The sequence below is a fragment of the Coenobita brevimanus genome, chromosome 97 (assembly GCF_032717465.1).
Source record: "Coenobita brevimanus isolate Jiangsu-jjx chromosome 97, ASM3271746v2, whole genome shotgun sequence".
NCBI lineage: Eukaryota > Metazoa > Arthropoda > Malacostraca > Decapoda > Coenobitidae > Coenobita > Coenobita brevimanus.
This window is the reverse complement of record NC_137050.1, coordinates 20,896,056-20,914,719: the sequence shown is the minus strand read 5'-3', so window position 1 is coordinate 20,914,719 and position 18,664 is coordinate 20,896,056. Positions and strand designations below refer to the sequence as shown.

The window sequence follows — 18,664 nt, the reverse complement described above, 5'->3', positions numbered from 1 at the left end:
GCTAACACAAGTCTAGCACTAAATCACAGCTTTTATACCACACAGTAATCTAGCACAGTATCTATATTAACACCACTACCACCACCTCCAACACCACCAATGCTACCACCACTACCACTTCCATCACTCTAACACCATTTTGACACCACTAACACATCACTAACACGACCTCAACCACACATAACACTCCTTTAAAAACTCTCGCTACTTAACACCATCAACTTCACACCACTTCTACCTCTGTAACACCACCTCAACACCACTAACACATTTTTATCACCACCACTACCTCAGCCACATAACATCCCTTTAAATTTCACGCTACTGAAAACACAGAAGCGTAAATCAATCCTAATCTTTTTAATTAACGCCCACACAGGCTGCCCCGTGCATTCTGCCAGTGATTTTTAAAACTGATTCACTTCGGCACTTTATCACATCCACACTACACCTCACTCGCTCCACTTTTAAGCACTACAAACAATACAACACCACACACTCATATCAAAAAAATAACACTAACACCAGCACTCCACTCCAATGCCACCTCACCACTTGACAGGCCCACTGCTAACACCATCCTAACGTACGCTTATTATAACACCTATTTTACATGGCCAGCATTTCAACACCAAACACTAACACCAACTTCACACCATCTTACTACTTCAGCACCCCACCATTAACGCCCTCCCAATCCACGATAACACCCTTTTAACATCCGCAACACTCCAACACCACACACTAGCATCACTCACACACTATTTTGCCACTTTAAAACATCCACCATTGTCACCAACCCAAACCACACAACCACCTCTCCACAACCACCTCAATTTCACACCTCCACCTCAACCTCATCAGCTCCGTTTTTTATACATTTTTATTTTATTCTTGCCATCTCCAGACGATGTTATTCCGCATAGGAGAAATTTTTCGAACTGGAAGTGTTTGATATACCCTTCATAAACCCCTGCACTTCCGGATATCCCCCTAAACCGCATAGAATAGCCTGTAGATGGGAATAATAAAATGAGAAGTACGTTATTGAATTACAGGGATTAAATCTCCTCGTTACTGAACACACAGGAGCACGTATCAATCCCTTTATTTCATTATGGACCCAACACGCCGTCCCATGCAGTGTGTCAGTATGGTCTTTTAATATCGAGTCAATTTACCAGCACGCGGGAGGGTGCAAACTAACGTGTAGCGTACGTGCGGAATACAGTGCTATTTCCGAGGCCACTTTTTATTTTGGCCTATGCAGAGGATTTTCTTTCTTTCCTTTATTTCTGTAGTGCAACTGTTATTTTCTCGAGTGGCTGCTTGCTTATGTATATTCCTGTATTTTCGTGGTACGGTTGTGCGATTTTTGTAGTGTAATTTTCGTCGTGTGTTTATTTTTGTAGTGGATTATTGACAATGGTACGTTTTCTGCAGTTCTGTTGCTTGTTTGTGTATTTTTAGTATTGTATTGTTCTTTAGGTGTGTGTGTGTGTGTGTGTGTGTGTGTGTGTGTGTGTGTGTGTGTGTGTGTGTGTGTGTGTGTGTGTGTGTGTGTGTGTGTGTGTGTGTGTAATTTTTTGTGTGTATGTGGTTGCTTCTTTGTGTTTTTGTAGTGTGGTTACATGACTGTTTCTTGTGGTGTGGAAGCTTATTTGTGTGCCTTTGTGTGGTTGCTAATTCTATAGTGTATGTAGTGGATGCTTTTTGCGTGCCGCTCTTTCCAGAATTAAGGCATATCTATCTATCTATCTATACAGTATATACATGTACTGCAGTGAGAGAGAGAGAGAGAGAGAGAGAGAGAGAGAGAGAGAGAGAGGAGGTTTTTCATAGTGTAAATATTGTTTTCTACACAGAACTTGTCTGTCACTGCAATATGGCTCCTTGTACTGCTGATTTTTGCAGCTTTACCTTTTTGCAGTGCGACTATCTTGTCCATCTGTGGAATGCGGCCGCCTGTTTAGTGGATTTCTGCAAAATGTTACTCTTTCCAATGTGACTGTTCGCTTATACTGCACATTTGTTTACACTTTTCTATAACGTGAACTGTTCGTTTGTCTCTGTACTGTAGTTGTTTCTTTATTCCTGCGATGTGGCTGTTTCTCTGCACTACGAGGCTTTGCTCACGATACTTCCCGGTTAAGGTTACGATTTTCTCTTCATGAGTGACCTACATCCAATTACCCGGCGGTCACTGCCCAACACAATGCCGCCGCCAACCCCCCATGTATTGTGTTATAAGTAATATGTGAAGCGTATTGTGTTAGATCAGTTTTGAAGAGGAGGTGGACAAACATGAGGGGAGAGAGAGAGAGAGAGAGAGAGAGAGAGAGAGAGAGAGAGAGAGAGAGAGAGAGAGAGAGAGAGAGAGAGAGAGAGAGAGAGAGAGAGAGAGAGAGAGAGAGAGAGAGAGAGAGAGAGGAGTTCCAAAGTACACAAAGTCCAAAGTCCAGATGTTACCTAACATGGAAGGGGAGACTTTTTCTTTATTTTTTTAGAAGGTAGTCAAGACTGCCGATGCCTTACCTATCAGTCTCACCAACGAACCACACACAAAGATGGAAGAGAGTAGAGAAGTATTTTTAAAGGAAGAAAAAGAAGAAAAGGTGGAATGCCATTTTAGACTCCTGAGTCTAGAGTACAGCAACTTTAAACATCTAGACCATCAGTGAGGCAGACACATCCACAAGAGGGATGCCGAAGTGAAGTCATTGTGGAATACAGCTCTCACACAGATCTGGAGAGCGCTGGACAAAGGAGGACTTGGTTAAAAGAGAATGGGGGATGGGGGAAGTCAAATGGAAAGGGAAAATGAAAGAGTAAGCTGATGAAACTAAGCACATATGAAATTATGGAGATGGGAATGATTCAATTGAAATTAATAAGATGGGACTGAAACAAAGATATAATTCGATACATGAAAAGGAGACTAGACACGGGTATGGAAATAGGAAGAAGGAAGTACAGTATAACTGGTCATGGCGATGAAATTTGGGGGGATAACATTAAGAAGAAATGAAACTACAGTAATAAATGACACTAAACAGGGGGTTACGAAACCAAAATGAAACTTATGTAGGGAATGAAAAAAAATCCTACGTAGCTTGGAATGAAACTAGAGGGGAATGAAACAAAAACAAAAAATCAGAATCGAGCATGAAGCACATGACACCGGACACTGGGAATGAAAGTAGAGGGCGGGGATGAAACAAATATCACTAAAAAGTCGGGAATGAAGTTGGACAGAAGGGAATGAAACAAAGGAAGCGGGTAGAGAATGATTTCAGACACAGAACAATCTGAAATCAGACAGAGACATAAGGTAACGTGGTGCTGGGATGAAGGCGTATAAGCTGCAGGGAAAGAGAAAAGACTTTTCCGGGAATGGAAAGAGGGTGGTAAGAGAGAGGAATAATTGGCTGCTAAGCGTAAAGCGAAAAAGGAGGTATACAGGGCAAAATCTGACTCTCATTCTAAACAGTGTCTAACGGAGGAATGTGGTATTTGAGGTGATTATACAGATGATGCGACAAAACTGGGATATCATGGGTGAGCAATGTGTAAAGAATGATAGGGGAATGGTAGAGGTGGATAGTGAGGATATTATGGACTCATGGAGAGATATTATAACAAGCTGAATTAGGAATCTGACTGGAATATAGAAGGTTTGGCGTGAGTGGATCCAGTATTTGACCTTTGACCTCTGGCTGATGTAGATACCGTGGGCAGGGAAACAATTAGGATGTAGTTGGGCAAAGCGGCGGCTGTGCCTGGGTTGACTGCCGAATTGTTGAAACCTCTCAGGTGATAGTGGGTTTAGTTACTAATTTGATAAATTCGGTTATATATGAATGTAGTTCCAGATAACTGATTCTGATCCCCCAGAAAGAGGAAATTATGGAGGCATAAAGATTTTGGACCAGATAATAAGCGTAATGGAGAGTCCTGGAAGGTATGATAAGGGAAAGAGCGAATATGGATGAGATGCAATTTGGGTTTATGCCACGCAAAGGGACCACTGATGCCATATTCATTGTCTGACACCTTCAATAAAAATAAATGCAGTGTACTGGAAGGAAGAGAAAGATACATTTTATTTTTATTGATTTGGAAAAGGCCTTTGACAGAGTTTCTAAGGAGACTGTGATACGGACGATGAGTAATCTTGGGACTGTGGAGTGGCTGGTTAAAGTTACTAAGGTAATGTATGAAGGTGCTCGCACCCAGGTGAGAGTGAACGAAGGTTTGAGTGATGTATTGTCTATAAATACTGGAGTGCATGAAGGATCGAATTTATCATCATAGTTATAGAAGCTCTCTTACGTGACTTCAAAACTGAAATCCCATGGGGATGTTGTATGTTGAAGACTTGGAGGTGATCGCGGAGAATGAGAGGATGGCAGAGGAAAAACTTAAGATGTGGAGAGATGGAACGGGGTACAAGGGTTTGGGAGTAAACGTGGTTAAGACAAAAGTGATATCTAGGACTGGTGGCGGTACTGTTACAACAGAGAAAGTGTGGCCATGAGCAGTTCATCAAAAGGGTGAGAAAAGTAACTCCATCTTTTGCAGTGTTTGTGATAAGCGGATGCATGAGAATGTAATGGTATTAGTGGCAGGTTGCGAAATAATGCAGATTTCGTCTATGCGGTGTATAGGGGGGACCATGCAGAGGCAGAGGAGCAGGAAAGGATTGAACTTGCTAGATAACCTCTTGAGTGTGGGGGGGTTTTGATACTTGAGGGGCAAGATAAGTGCTGGACGTGGGGCTAGGGAGTGGCTGGAAGAAGTCCAGGGAGCTATTGCCTCACCTGAAGCTGAGAGGACTCTCCCTCTGTGCTATGGGGTCCTTGTATGCTGCATGTGTAAGAAGTGTAATTATGTCCGGTGGTGAGACTTGGGTAGTAAAGGAAGAGGATATTTGTAGGGTCAACATAGTGATGATAATGATCTGATGGATGTGTTGTGCGCCATTGAATGACAGGCCTGGGGTCTTAGGATTGCAAATGAACAGTTGAGAGGAAGACTTGAATGTATTAGCGTTGTAATGTGAGGGGATACACTGAGATTGTTTGGGGATGTGGAGAAGATGGAGGATAACAACTGGGTGTCGAGAATAAGAGGTGGGAACGTTGAGGGTTGGGTTACAGGATTCAGATCGAAAAACACCTGGGACGAGGTCATAGAGTGTGACCGCTGGGATAAAGGACTGAATAGAGAGGCTGTTGAGATCGAACAGGGTGGGAAGCCGTCATCAGGTGACCAAGGCCGACGTACCGTATGTAAGCATACTGCAGCTTATACAAACGAAACGAAACGACGTGAAGAGAAATGAAGAAAAAAATAAGCCAGAAACGAGAGAGGAACTAACTAAATAGGGAAGAATGAAACTACAGCTGATTATAACCTGAGAGGAAATGTAACTAGACATAATGTTAAATTGGAAATGAACTAGAGAAAAAAAAAAAGATGAAACTAGGAACGAGGTAAAAAAAAAAAAAAAAAAAGTACTGAAACTATGAAGAGGGAAATGAAAGTGCTGGGACAAAGGATGACGCAAGGAAGGAAAATGAAACAAAAGACAGGCATCGGACAAGACGAGGGAAATGAAACTGAGAATAAGAGGTAAACGAAACTCGACAATTGAGAATGAATAAAAGAAAATTAAACAACACACAAGATATTAAACAAACGCGGGAATTAGGCTACATACCAAAACTTAAACTATGAACGGAGGAACAAATTTGGGTGTAAATATAACTAGTCAAAGAAATGAAAAAGAAATCAAAGAAATCAAAAGGGGAATGAAACTAGAAAGAAGGGAATGTAACTTGAGGTGAACCACGCTATTCAAAAAAGCAAAATAAAGTGAATAGAAAGGAGAGGAGGACTTATACAAGGGAATCCAACTAGAAGAGAATGAAACTAGTTAAAAAAATGAATCCAGGAGGAGGTGAATCAAACCAGACTGGGACCGACAGTATTAAAAGGGTAATGAGTTGGAGAAGGAAATGGAACTAAAGGGGGAGGAAAACTAGATACAGTAGCATGTAATTTTGTCACAAAAGTTAAACTAGTTAAGATAAGAACGAAAGTTGACAAATGGAAATCAAAGTAGTCAAAGAAATAAAACTAAAATAAAACAAGTCAAAAAATAACTAGTCAGAAAACTGAAACTGAAAGAAGGGAATAAAAATAGTAAAGACACTACAATCAAACTATTCAAACAATGGAAATTAGTTAAAGAAATTACGCTAAAAAAAGGGTGATGAAACTATTTAATCAAACAGGGAGCAAGGGGCCAGACAGTGGGTTAGGTCAAGACAACAGGAAGAGGAGGAGGGTGAGACGGAAGAGGGGAATGGGGGAACGTGGATGGAGGGAGAGAGAGGCGAGGGAAGGAAGGGGAGGATGGTAGAGAAGGCGAGGCTGAGATGGGAGGGGGCAGAGATAGGAGGGGAATGAGAAGAGAGGGAAGAAGAGAAGGAAGAGAGGTAGAAAAGGGAGGAGGGCAGTGAAGAAGGAGAGATGGAAGGGGGACAGACAGAAGGGAGGAAAGTGGGTGGGGGACTGGGGAGAGGGAGTGGGTGGGGTGGAGAAGGGATAATCCACAGTTCATTACAACTTCCTCTAAAAACCCCTAGCCTTCTCCTCCCACGGGTTAAGTGAATACCAAAGTTACATCGAGCCTCGGATTTTTGTCACTGATTTTGTCTGTCCTTCAAATGTGTGAGATTTGTCTTAGGCGTGAAGGAGATGAAAAACAAATTACCGACAGAGTAAGTTTAGTTCACACGTTCTCTCTTTCCTACTCCCACCTCATTCCCCCCCCCCCCACATAAATACACACATCATATGTATTTCTCCCTACGGAGATTCAATATCACAAACAAGCTATGATTTATTTATAATTCTGTGTGTGTGTGTGTGTGTGTGTGTGTGTGTGTGTGTGTGTGTGTGTGTGTGTGTGTGTGTGTGTGTGTGTGTGTGTGTGTGTGTGTGTGTGTGTGTGTGTGTGTGTGTGTGTGTAAAACGAAGCTGAAAAGTTAAAAGATATATATGGTCAAATGGTCAGAGAAAGACTGCGTGGAAAACATATAAAAACTGAAGCTGAAGAATGAGCGAGCGGCAATAACAATAAGAAACAAATCGGTGAAAAATATAAAAGCGAAAACCATCAACGAAAAATGGAGATTAAAAAAGATAACTGCACTCAGAGATGATGACAGATGGCCGAACACAATGCATAATAATGGAGATACGTTTACGTTTTTCAAGGACCTGGCCATGCATGCATATGTAAGCCTTTTTTAGGTGCGGGAGCATATCTAGGGCCGGCCATGAGCGTCTGTCTCACTAAAGTTAGGATGAGAAGTGTTCCACTCTCGTAGCCTTCAGCGATTTATGCGGGGCCACACCACACCTGACCACACCCTACTAAACACAACATACCATATCCCATATCACGAGGCAGGTCATTAACCTGACGGCATTAACTGATGGGCCATGCAACTCCGATGTCTAATATTTCTGTACTTGTTTCATTCTTTGATGGCAATACCAGGCATAATGGGTGTCACGTAACTCCAGCATATATATATATATATATATATATATATATATATATATATATATATATATATATATATATATATATATATATATATATATATATATATATATATATATATATATATATATATATATATATATATATATATATATATATATATATATATTCCATTGTCGTTAACCGGCCACAGATATAATCTGGAGCGTTAGTTATACGCCAACTACCATTTAAGACTAACGAGTCCAGTTTACCCCAGAATACAGATTTTTGTGCTGAAGAGATATGCATGTCTAGTGGTCTCAGTCACGACTTAGATTATGTAAATGTGGCTAAGTCTCGCCCCGCCTGATGGTTTTATGCCGTCCAGCGACCTGACTTTGGCTTCAATCATTTCTAAGGTAACACTTCACAAAGGCAGTGGCTCCTTCGTCTAACTCTATACCATACACTTTCTACCTTTAGCCATCCACCTACTACCTACAACAAAAGAACAGTAAGTTGCAATAAAGTGAGACGAGCCACTGATGGAGATTCATAAAAAGAAAAAAAAAATCGATAAATGAAAAAATGAAGCTGTTGACTCTAAACGTTAATAAGATTAGGGGTCAAAGAAAAGATGAAGTACAACGATTAATAATAATAATGATAATAATAATAATAACAATAATAACAGTAGTATTAGTAGTAGTAGTAGTAGTAGTAGTAGTAGTAGTAGTAGTAGTAGTAGTAGTAGTAGTATTAGTATTAGTAGTAGTAGTAGTAGTAGTAGTAATAATAATAATAATAATAATAATAATAATAATAATAATAATAATAATAAACAAAAATTATGGGACAAACTAAAGAAAGATCTATCTATCTATCTACCTATTGCCAAACGCCTTAATCCCATACGGAGTGGCCACAAGCAAATCGCCTCCACGTCGACTTGTCCCCCGCCATGTCACTGACCTGCTCCCAACTCACACCCCTCTCTCTCACATACCTCTCCACTGCATCCCTCCATCTCATCCTTGGCCTCCCCCTCCCTCTCTCCCTCTCCACCTCACTCACATACACTCTCCTCGTCAGTCTCTCACTCTCCATCCTCTCCACATGGCCAAACCACCTCAATGTGTTTCTCCTAACGCTTCCTATCACATCCACATCCACACCACAACGCTCCTTTACATCCTCATTTGTCAGTCTGTCTCTCCACGTGACTCCACAAGCTCCTCTTAAGTAACTCATTTTCACTGCTCTCACTCTTGACTTGTGTCCTCCAACAACGTCCAAGCTTCACTTCCATACGTTAGAGATGGTATCACAATACTATCACGTAGTACCTTTTTCACTTCCATGCTCACTTCCCTGTTTCTTATCACTGCTTTCAAGGAACCAGCAACCTTTCTTCCTTGTTGTGCCCTTTCAAGCACTTCACCCTCCAAACTTCCATCTTTACTCATCACACTACGCAAGTACCTAAACGTACTCACATTTTCCATTTCCTCATCATACAACCTCACTGTACATTCACTGACTTCACTTCACTCGACGACCATAGCTTTACTCTTCCCTACATTCACCTTTAGATTCCGTTTCTTACACTCCCAAACTCATCCACCAAGCCTTGCAGCTCTCCTTCGTCTTCACTTCACAACACAGTATCATCTGCAAACAACAGTACAGGGAGATTCCGAATACTGCCCTCTCTCATTAGGGCCACTCCAACATCCACTGCCCTACCCTGTATCTCTTCTATAACCCCATCCATGTACAGTACAGACTGAACAACCATGGAGACATGACACATCCCAGTTTCAACCCAACCTTCAAACAGAAAAATTCACTCAGTTCGCTATCCACATGCACTACAGCCTTAGCACCCGCATACATACTCTTCACAGCATTCAACAACCTCCCATCTACTCCATATATTCTTAATACTTTCCACAATCCTTGTCTATCCACCCTGTCATATGCTTCTCCAAATTCATTAAGGCCGCATACAACTTCTTTCCCTTCTCTAGAAACTTTTCCACTAAAGATCTAAGAATGAATATCTGATCTACACAACCTCTTCCCTTCCTACAGCCTCCCTGTTCTTCTCCAACTAATTCCTCTGTTATTTCCCTAACTCTGTCAATAAGTATCGTACCATATACTTTTCCTATTACACTAAGACAAATGCCCCTTTGATTACCACATACTTCTTTTTTCCTCTTTCCCTTTGTACAAGGGAATAATTATACCTGACTTCCAATCCTCCGGACTCTACCTTTCTCCAAAGTCAATCTGCACATCTTCCACATCCATTCTACTACTATCCCCCATGCTTCAGCATTTCACAACACACTCCATCAATTCCTGGGGTTTTCCCCATTTTGACTTTTTTTACTGCTTCCACAACTTCCATCCTACTGATTTCTTCATGTCTTCTCACCTCCCTTCTTCTACTAGCCATTCCCCAGCCACTTCTGCTCGCATTACTTTCATTCTCTGTGTTCAACAATTCCTTAAAGTGTTCTCTCCATCTGCTCACATTTTCTCCCTTCTCAACTAGTAATCTACCATTTTTATCTTTCACTCCCCTACGAACTTCACTGCCACCCTGTCTAACTCTATTTACCTCTTTCCAGAACATTCTCTTACAGTCCCTCCACTTACACTCAAATTCCTTCAAAATTCCTCGTCCACTCTCTTCTTACTCTCTCTTACTAATCTTTTCACCTCTCTCTTCCTTTCTATACAGTATATAACTCTTCCGTCTCTCAACTTTTTCCACCCCCCTATTTCTCATCCTTTCATTATATGCTTTCTTCTTTTGTACCACAGCCTGTCTCACCTCTTCATTCCACCATGCTGAGGAAAATGGATCAATGGAACCCGGCGCTGAAAAAACAGAAAGCAATACGGAAAAAGGAAAACGGGTGAGAGTAAAATGAAAAAGAATTTGGCGAGGATGAGAGACGCAAAAATGTCGTGACTGTCCTCCTTCAACTCCACCCAAAAGAGGACCTGGTCTGAGGAAGAGAAGACGGAACAAAAAATAAATATGTGTGAGAGAGAGAGAGAGAGAGAGAGAGAGAGAGAGAGAGAGATAGTGTTGGAAGTGACGATCCTCAGCTGTCAAAGAGACAGTGAGAGAAGGAGAAGGCATGACCAAAAAGTGAAGGAGATTTGCGAGGCTGAGAAAGTGAGAGACGGGAATTCTCTATCAAAGGAAACATTTCGGGGAGGGAACGAACTTACGGCAGGGAGGAAAGCATCTTAAATTTGAAGTGCAACCTAGCCTTTTCACTACGAGGGGGTCTTACCTCTACTAAATAAAACTGTTAGGCGATATCAAGAATGAAATGATACCTTCCTACATCTCTATGAAAAAACATATCGAGGCTGGAGCGTAACTAAACCCTTCATTATAGCTGTGTTATCTAGAGTGACAAATTGCCTGGGGTTTGCAAAAATAAAGCAGAAAACTAATCGTAGAGAAGGGACTGGCACTGAACTTTCTGACTGGGAGGGGTCTCTCCTAATGTGAATACAATAGTCTGGTATTAGCAAGAGTAAGAGGAAATATATCAGTTCTGTGCGAAATATTGCAGACTGCCTCCTCCCCACATTACGAGATGTCGATCACTAGGCGAGTAAAGTCAAACTGCCGCAAGAACAAAAACAGCATCATCCCTATTACAAACAGCTTCTCTTAAATTGATGTAAACCGTCTGGCGAGAAGAAAAATTTAATTTATAAAAAGACGTTATTGTAGTGAACGAACCCCCAAGAACCAGACCACCAATATGGTCTCCGAGGATTAAAAACTGTCACTGTATACTTATGGTAAGAACATACAAAGATAAATCTCGTGTCAGTTCGCTTTCACCTGACTGAGCTGGGCCACTCCCACAACTTCAATACTATGATGCAGCTGCATTAATTTCAATGAGCTTTATGTGGTAATAATGAGTCTCCTTGGTTACTTGTCATATCGATACATCGATCTGACTACATTTTGCCACCACCTATGTTAAAAGCAATTAAGGGCTATCGTCAGGTTTGAGCATATAACTCTTACTTGAAATCAAAAACATCAGAATCACTCTTTCAATTTAAAATTGCTAGAAATCATGCAAAAGCTGTAATAAATCTAGCTAAATCAAATTTTCTTCAAAAGCATGCATCAAAACTACTTAACCCTAGTGACTATAGAATATTCTGGTCAACTCTTAATTCTTTCAATAATAACTTTAACAAGTCATCTTCTATTCCCCCACTAAAATCTTCAGATGGCAACATTTCAAATGACCCGCGTGGGAAAGCGGATATTTTTTCCAATACATTTGCCAGAAATTTTACCACTGACGATACCAGCCAGAATGTCCCGGTACTAGAACTTGACTATCCTGAAACTGCCCCACTTAAAACACAGACAAGATACGTAAAATCCATCCTAGACAATTTACCTACCAACAAAGCTCCAGGCCCAGATGGAATTCCCCCAATTGTTTTGAAGAAGTGTTACCCTGAACTTGCCTCTGTTCTAGCTAAATTATTCAGACTATGCATACGTATTTCTTCATTCCCAAATTCATGGAAAGAAGCCAATATCCACCTAATTCCGAAGAAAGGAAGTTCCTCTGACCCCTCTGATTACAGACCAACAGCTGTCACATCTTCTCTTGGTAAAGGTATTTGAAACTTTAATTAATAAGCACATTGTTAAACATCTTGACTCCAACAACTTACTTAGTGATAGACAATATGGTTCTCGCCACGAAATATCCACCATTGACATACTCAATCTCCTAACTCATACCATCCATCAATCAATTGATCTACATGGAGAAAATCATGCAGTAGCCCTCGATATTTCTAAAGCTTTCGACAGAGTATGGCACTGTTCCCTGCTGTCCAAACTCCCTTGCTATGGACTAACGTCTCTTGTTCTTTTGATTTCTTCATATCTTAATGACAGGAAAATAAGAGTAAAAGTAGATGATGTATGTTCCAATTTTCACTCAATTTACGCCGGCGTGCCGCAGGGATCAGTTCTGGCGCCAATCCTATTCCTGTTTCATATTAATGATCTCTAATCTGTCACCCACAATCCCATCCACTCATACGCTGATGACTCAACACTACATAGTTCATTCACACTTAGACACCCATTTACAATGTCTAATATCTCTACCTCTCAACTCAGTACAACCATCTCCATAAATCAAGACCTATGTACGATCAGTGAATGGGGACAAAACAACCTTGTCTCACTTAACGCAAGTAAAACTAAATATATACAGTTTACTATAGTCGTTCTATTTTATGAAGGCAGTTTGGGTGGGACGCTGTGGGACCTCGCCCTGTTAGCTCTGTTGCCACATCGTCGCCACACACATGCTCTCTCTCTCTCTCTCTCTCATATTTATTAACTACTACTAATTGTATTTTCTTTATTTTTTCTCTTGTTTTCGACTTTTTTAACACACCACCCCCGAGGTAAAAGTCTAGAGATGCGTTTTTTTTTTTTTTTTTATAGCTTCCATGGCGGGAGACTGACTGAGTATGACCCGCTCACGCAGGGCTATCCCTCGTGTCACCACCTGACAACGTCGCAAAAGCAACTCTGACAAGTCTTGAGATTTATACCATACTATAGCTTTTTTACTGAATTACATCTATACAGAGTGTTTAAAATTCATTTATAAGTAGTTACTAGCTTAAAATAGGAGAGTGAGAGAGATAGAGAGAGGTGAGCACAAATAATTACACGTGTGTCGGCGGCGATGTGGCAACAGAGCTAACAGTGTGAGGTCCCAGATCACCCCACCCAAACTGCCTTCATAAAATAGAACGACTGTAATAGACAGATATTGCCAGATTCGTACATTACCTTCAGTGCTACTAATATTCCCATCTCCAAAAGTACTGAAATTCTTGGCGTCTCGCTTAACAATGTCCTCAGCTGGACCTCTCATGTTAGATCACTTGCTAAAACAGCCTCAAAACAACTTGGATTATTGTACAGAGTCCATACCTTCTTCACTGATGAACAGTTAGCTATAACTTATAAGAGTCGTGCGCTCTCAGCTTGAATATTGCTCACCCTTGTGGAATGGATGTGGAGAGGTTGCATTAAAACAACTAGACACTATTCAGAACAAAGCTGTTAGAATTATTAACAACCCTGCCATTACCAATAAAATACCTCTCCTGCAAGTAAGAAGGAATGTTGTCCCCCTTGCATTATTTTACAGATATTTTTATTCCAAATGCTCAGACAACGTTGCGTCCATGGTGCCACCTCTCCATGCCTTCTCTCGTGCTACACGGGCTTCTGGTAGCGCTCATGACCGGAATATCACTCAGCCATATTGCAGAACTTCTGCCTATCAGAATTCTTTCATTCCCCGAACTGCATCTCTCTGGAACTCGCTTCCCCAGAGTTGTTTCCCTCCACACTTCAACCCACAGCTGTACAAGTCTAACTGTTACAGATATTTTATGAACAGAGGTCACCAGTAATCTTGTGTATGGATTATTTTTTTTACTCATTTGTTTTTCCTTCCTCCGTTCTATTATTAAAAAAAAAAAAAAAAAACGCGTTGTTGTACGGAATTCACTCCACTTAACACTGAATGCTAACTCAAACTCAGTAACATACACAATCACTTTACAACTTTCAGGGCGTTTCGTGAACTATTTACCCACACAGTAAACCCAATAACACAACCACAAATGCAGTTATTTATTTACTTTTACGCTGATCCATAAGCAACCACCCTCATCACCAGTCGCTTTTATCATAATTACCCAGCTATTCGCCTAGTAAATATCTAGATAATTCCATCCACATACGTTTACCTCTTCAAACGTCCCCAGTTTATTTACAATACGCACTACACGTGCATTTAACTCCATACACACTAGCCTAACACTCTAAACATCTCCGAACAACTACAGTTAGTAGCTACACTAGGAAGCTAAATGCTGATCATAAAAGACAGCAGATTTCCAAAAACGCAAATTGTTTTTGTGACAACCCTTTAAAACAAATTAAATATTTTTAAGATAAAGAGATCAAAACTCAGTTTTCTTTATGCAAATTCTCTCTGCAGTTTTGCTTGTAGTAAAACAGTCTTACAAGGCAAATATTTCATGAAAACACCGAGATCGGTCAAATCCATGTACCTTGATTGCATACCCTTCCGTCAAAACAAAACAAAACAAAAAGGCCTCCTATTACTACAAAGAATGCATCAAGAACATCCCTCCCCCACCCAACACCGCACTCCACGAACACAAATAGCCGCCATAGCCACCCACAACTCGTCAAGCAGAATCCTTCATAAACCACCACCAGACATTCACCCTTCAAATACCACCTTACTCAGAGAGACACTAGTACAACTAGCCAGACAGGGTGTGCCCATCATTCTTCCCTACTTCAGTGCCAACAGAAAATATAATTCACAAGCAGTCCACTATGACCGCACAGCACATGCAACCCACACACTACGACACAATCACCTCACCATCACAACACAGACAATCCTTCAACATAACCTCTTCAAAAGATTTCTGGGAGCACCCGCTTGAAGTGACTAGTTCCCTATGGTCCATAGAGTTCACGCCCAAATGAGCTTAGGTTGCAACAACGACAATATACAAGTGCTAAAAAAATGCCATTTCCAACAACGACTTATTTTTTCCAGTGTATTTACTCCATACATCCCAAAAGCACTCACACAGTAAACACTGTGTCGGTCCAAAGCGCTTTGAATATTCAGACAAGAATTTTGCCCTCATTTGAAAACTGTACATGTGGGGATACAACAGCGTCTGTCCGACCTGTACCCTCCTCAGGTACGAATAAACACAGGACATTTGCATGTATTAATAGTACTGCATTGTGAGGGAGGCCGAGTAGAAACAGGGATGAGCTAATGACAATTGAAGGGGAATGGGGAGGAGGGGAAGGAAGAGGAACGAGGTAATGTGGGGGTGGGGTCGAGTAAAATTATGAGATACTGAAACAGAAGACAAAAATAAAATCTTACCCACTAATTCTCACTATTCTTCTCACTCTCTCTCTCTCTCTCTCTCTCTCTCTCTCTCTCCTACTCACCATATCTGGGTCGTGAGCAGCCAGTGTTGTGATGAGTGTAGCTGGCGGCGTGTCCTCCCGTATGGTGAGGTGGGTGTGTGTGCGAGGGAAGGCTGGTGGGTTGTCGTTCACGTCGCGGAGTTGTACGCTCACCCACGCGTCGTCCAGGTGTCGAACGTCCTCCCAACCTCCCGGGCCCTGTTGTGGTGGCGTCAGTCAGTCAGTCTTCAATTCAATCCGTGACTCAAGAGTGAAACAATAAATTAATTACCATTCATCAGCCAACTAAAGGACAATCAATCACCCATCTTGTCAGTCATGGAATAATCAATTAACCACCCAATCAATCAATCAGGGAACAATAAATTAATCACCCATTCAGTCAATCATGAACAATCAATTAATCATCCAATCACTCTTGAAACAATCAGTTCATCACCTACTCAATCAATCAGCCAGGGAATAATAAATCACTCATTCAATCAGATCAGTCAGTAACTTAAATTCAGTACAGTATATAATTATTCTGATCTTTTTTTCCCCACTCAACAATGGGACGAGGTGAGATTCAGAAAACAAAGAAAGTACGATATTGCAGAATACCCAAAAAACAAGACAATATACAGTATACAGCACTTATAGAATGCAAAGTACAGCAATTACATAGTGTTTAATTAACTGGTAACTAATAATGCCATTAGCCAGAATAACTGCAAAACACATTCACATTCACGATTAGATACTGTTACGGAACAGAGAAAGATAATGTACACTTTAAGTGAGAATACGAAGAGTCACTATTGTCCCGTAAAGTTCCAGGTTCAAAACAAAAGAGTTAGGTAAAATTACAAGTTAAAGTTTAATGCTTAAATTAACAACAAAACATTCAGGACTCATACGGATAATGTAATGGCAAAAACAGGTTAAATATATGGTTAACTGCAATAGCCTCTATTAACACGAAATTAGCAAGAGTAAATTTTATCTAAGTCAGCCCTGATAAAATGGGATACCAGATAATACTCAGTCAATGCCAGATAAATAATTACAGATACAAACTATTATCAAAAATGACTGACATAAAGAACCCCACACGAATTACAAAAACTTCACTAGGCCTACAAATTAAACTTATGCTATACAGTACAAGAAAAAATGCAACAACAGTTATACTCAAATTACACACAGCTGCTAGATGGTTGGAGACTTCTTGAGCACTCACAATAATAATATCTGTACAGGGGAGGACAGAGATGTGAACAAAATGAGGAGCAGATCTAAGTGGCAATGATGCAGAGATTGAGCTCATTATATAGGGGCCAGCAGAGCTTGATACAACTTGTAATAAGGACGCGCAAATGAAGCGATGGGGACAAACGGTCGACAATCCCGCACTGAATAACAGAAAGGACGACTTACTCTACTATAACGGTAGAAGGGGGGGACTGAGGCAGAACACGCTCGTGATCAAACATGCAGCACACTGTGTGTTAAAAATTACACAAAGGATGATGAAATCATTGGCTATGTAACACCTCCCCACAAAGAAAAAAGAAATTTACAAAGGAAATTTCTTATTATTCTAAAACAATCTGTATATGGCATTACAGACCATGCAAAGGTCTTTCCTAATGTTACAAAAAATGAGATCTCCCTAGCACGTTCAGTCATAGGTACTTGCCAGTATCCCTTTAACAAATCAAACTTACTTATGTACCTAGCCTTTCCGATCTTGTCTATGCAATCTTCCACACGAGGGAGAGGGTAAGTGTCTGTTTTGGTTATCTGATTAACACGTCTGTAGTCGATGCAAAGCCTCTGTGACCCACCTGGCTTAGGGACTAGAGTGACAGGAGAACTCCATTCGCTCTGACGGGGCTCAATCATCTTGTGGTCCAACAGGTAGCCAAGCTCCTTCTGGATGAGAGGAACTTTCACTGGGTTCACACGGTAAGGAGGCAATTTAATTGGCTTTGCGTCTCCAACATCAACATCATGCATCAACACAGTGGTTCTTCCTAGAGTAGCACGGAACACTTGCGGGTACTCCTGCAGCAATGCCGAAAACTCCTGCCCCTCCTCGGGAGGTAGATGAGAAAGCTTAGTCTGGAGATCATTCATGATATCAGGATTCTTCCCCAAACTATCACTCAGGCTCATACTGCATGGGAGAGCTTCACTTGCAGACTCGGGTGGAACAGCTACAGTGCAGACTGGATTATTTTCGTCCCGCCTGTGATATAACTTTAGCATGTTGATGTGACATAGTTGCTTGCTCTTTCTACGATCTGGTGTGGCGATGACATAGTTGACATCACTGAGTTTCTTCTCCACGAAATAAGGGCCACTAAACTTGGCTTGAAGAGGTTGCCCATGAACTGGTAGCAGAATCAAAACCTGATCTCCTGGCTGAAAGTGGCGTAACCTGGACTTCTTATCATACCAAGTCTTCATCTTCTCCTGAGCAGCTCCTAAATTCTCTCTCGCCAGCTGTAAAGCAGTGGACAGCCGTTCTTTGAAATTCATCACATACTCCAGCAGGTTGACGTCATCTTCCTCCGACAGCCAGCATTCCTTGAGTAGCTTAAGGGGTCCTCTACTTTATGGCCAAACAGTAGTTCAAAAGGTGAGAAGCCCAGTGATTCATTTGGAGATTCTCTTGCAGCAAACACAACGAATGGAAGACCTTTATCCCAGTCTTTCTGATGTTCCAAACAGTATTTCTTGAGCATCGATTTGAGTGTTTGATGATATCTCTCCAACGCTCCTTGGGTCTGGGGATGGTAAGCTGAAGACGTGATCTGGGTGATGCCCAACTCTTTCAGAGACTGCTTGAAAACGTTTGACATGAAATTACTCCCCCGGTCTGACTGTACCTCCTTAGGCAGACCAAACTTTGTGAAGAACCCCAGCATTTTCTTAACCACGTTCTTTGCTGAGATGTTTCTAAGTGGAATGGCTTCAGGATAACGAGTAGCCATGTCAATCATGGTCAACAC

At 41.2% G+C, this 18,664-nt stretch overlaps 1 protein-coding gene across 1 annotated transcript in view; it reads right to left on the bottom strand.

Moving 5' to 3' along the window:
- LOC145413628 (putative neural-cadherin 2) overlaps positions 1–18,664 on the bottom strand; it is a 276,011-nt gene that overhangs the window by 128,040 nt on the left and 129,307 nt on the right. Inside the window, exon 9 of the mRNA XM_080283289.1 lies at positions 15,687–15,863. Within this exon, the coding sequence (XP_080139415.1) occupies positions 15,687–15,863 (177 nt within the window). The remainder of the gene's footprint in view (positions 1–15,686; positions 15,864–18,664) is intronic.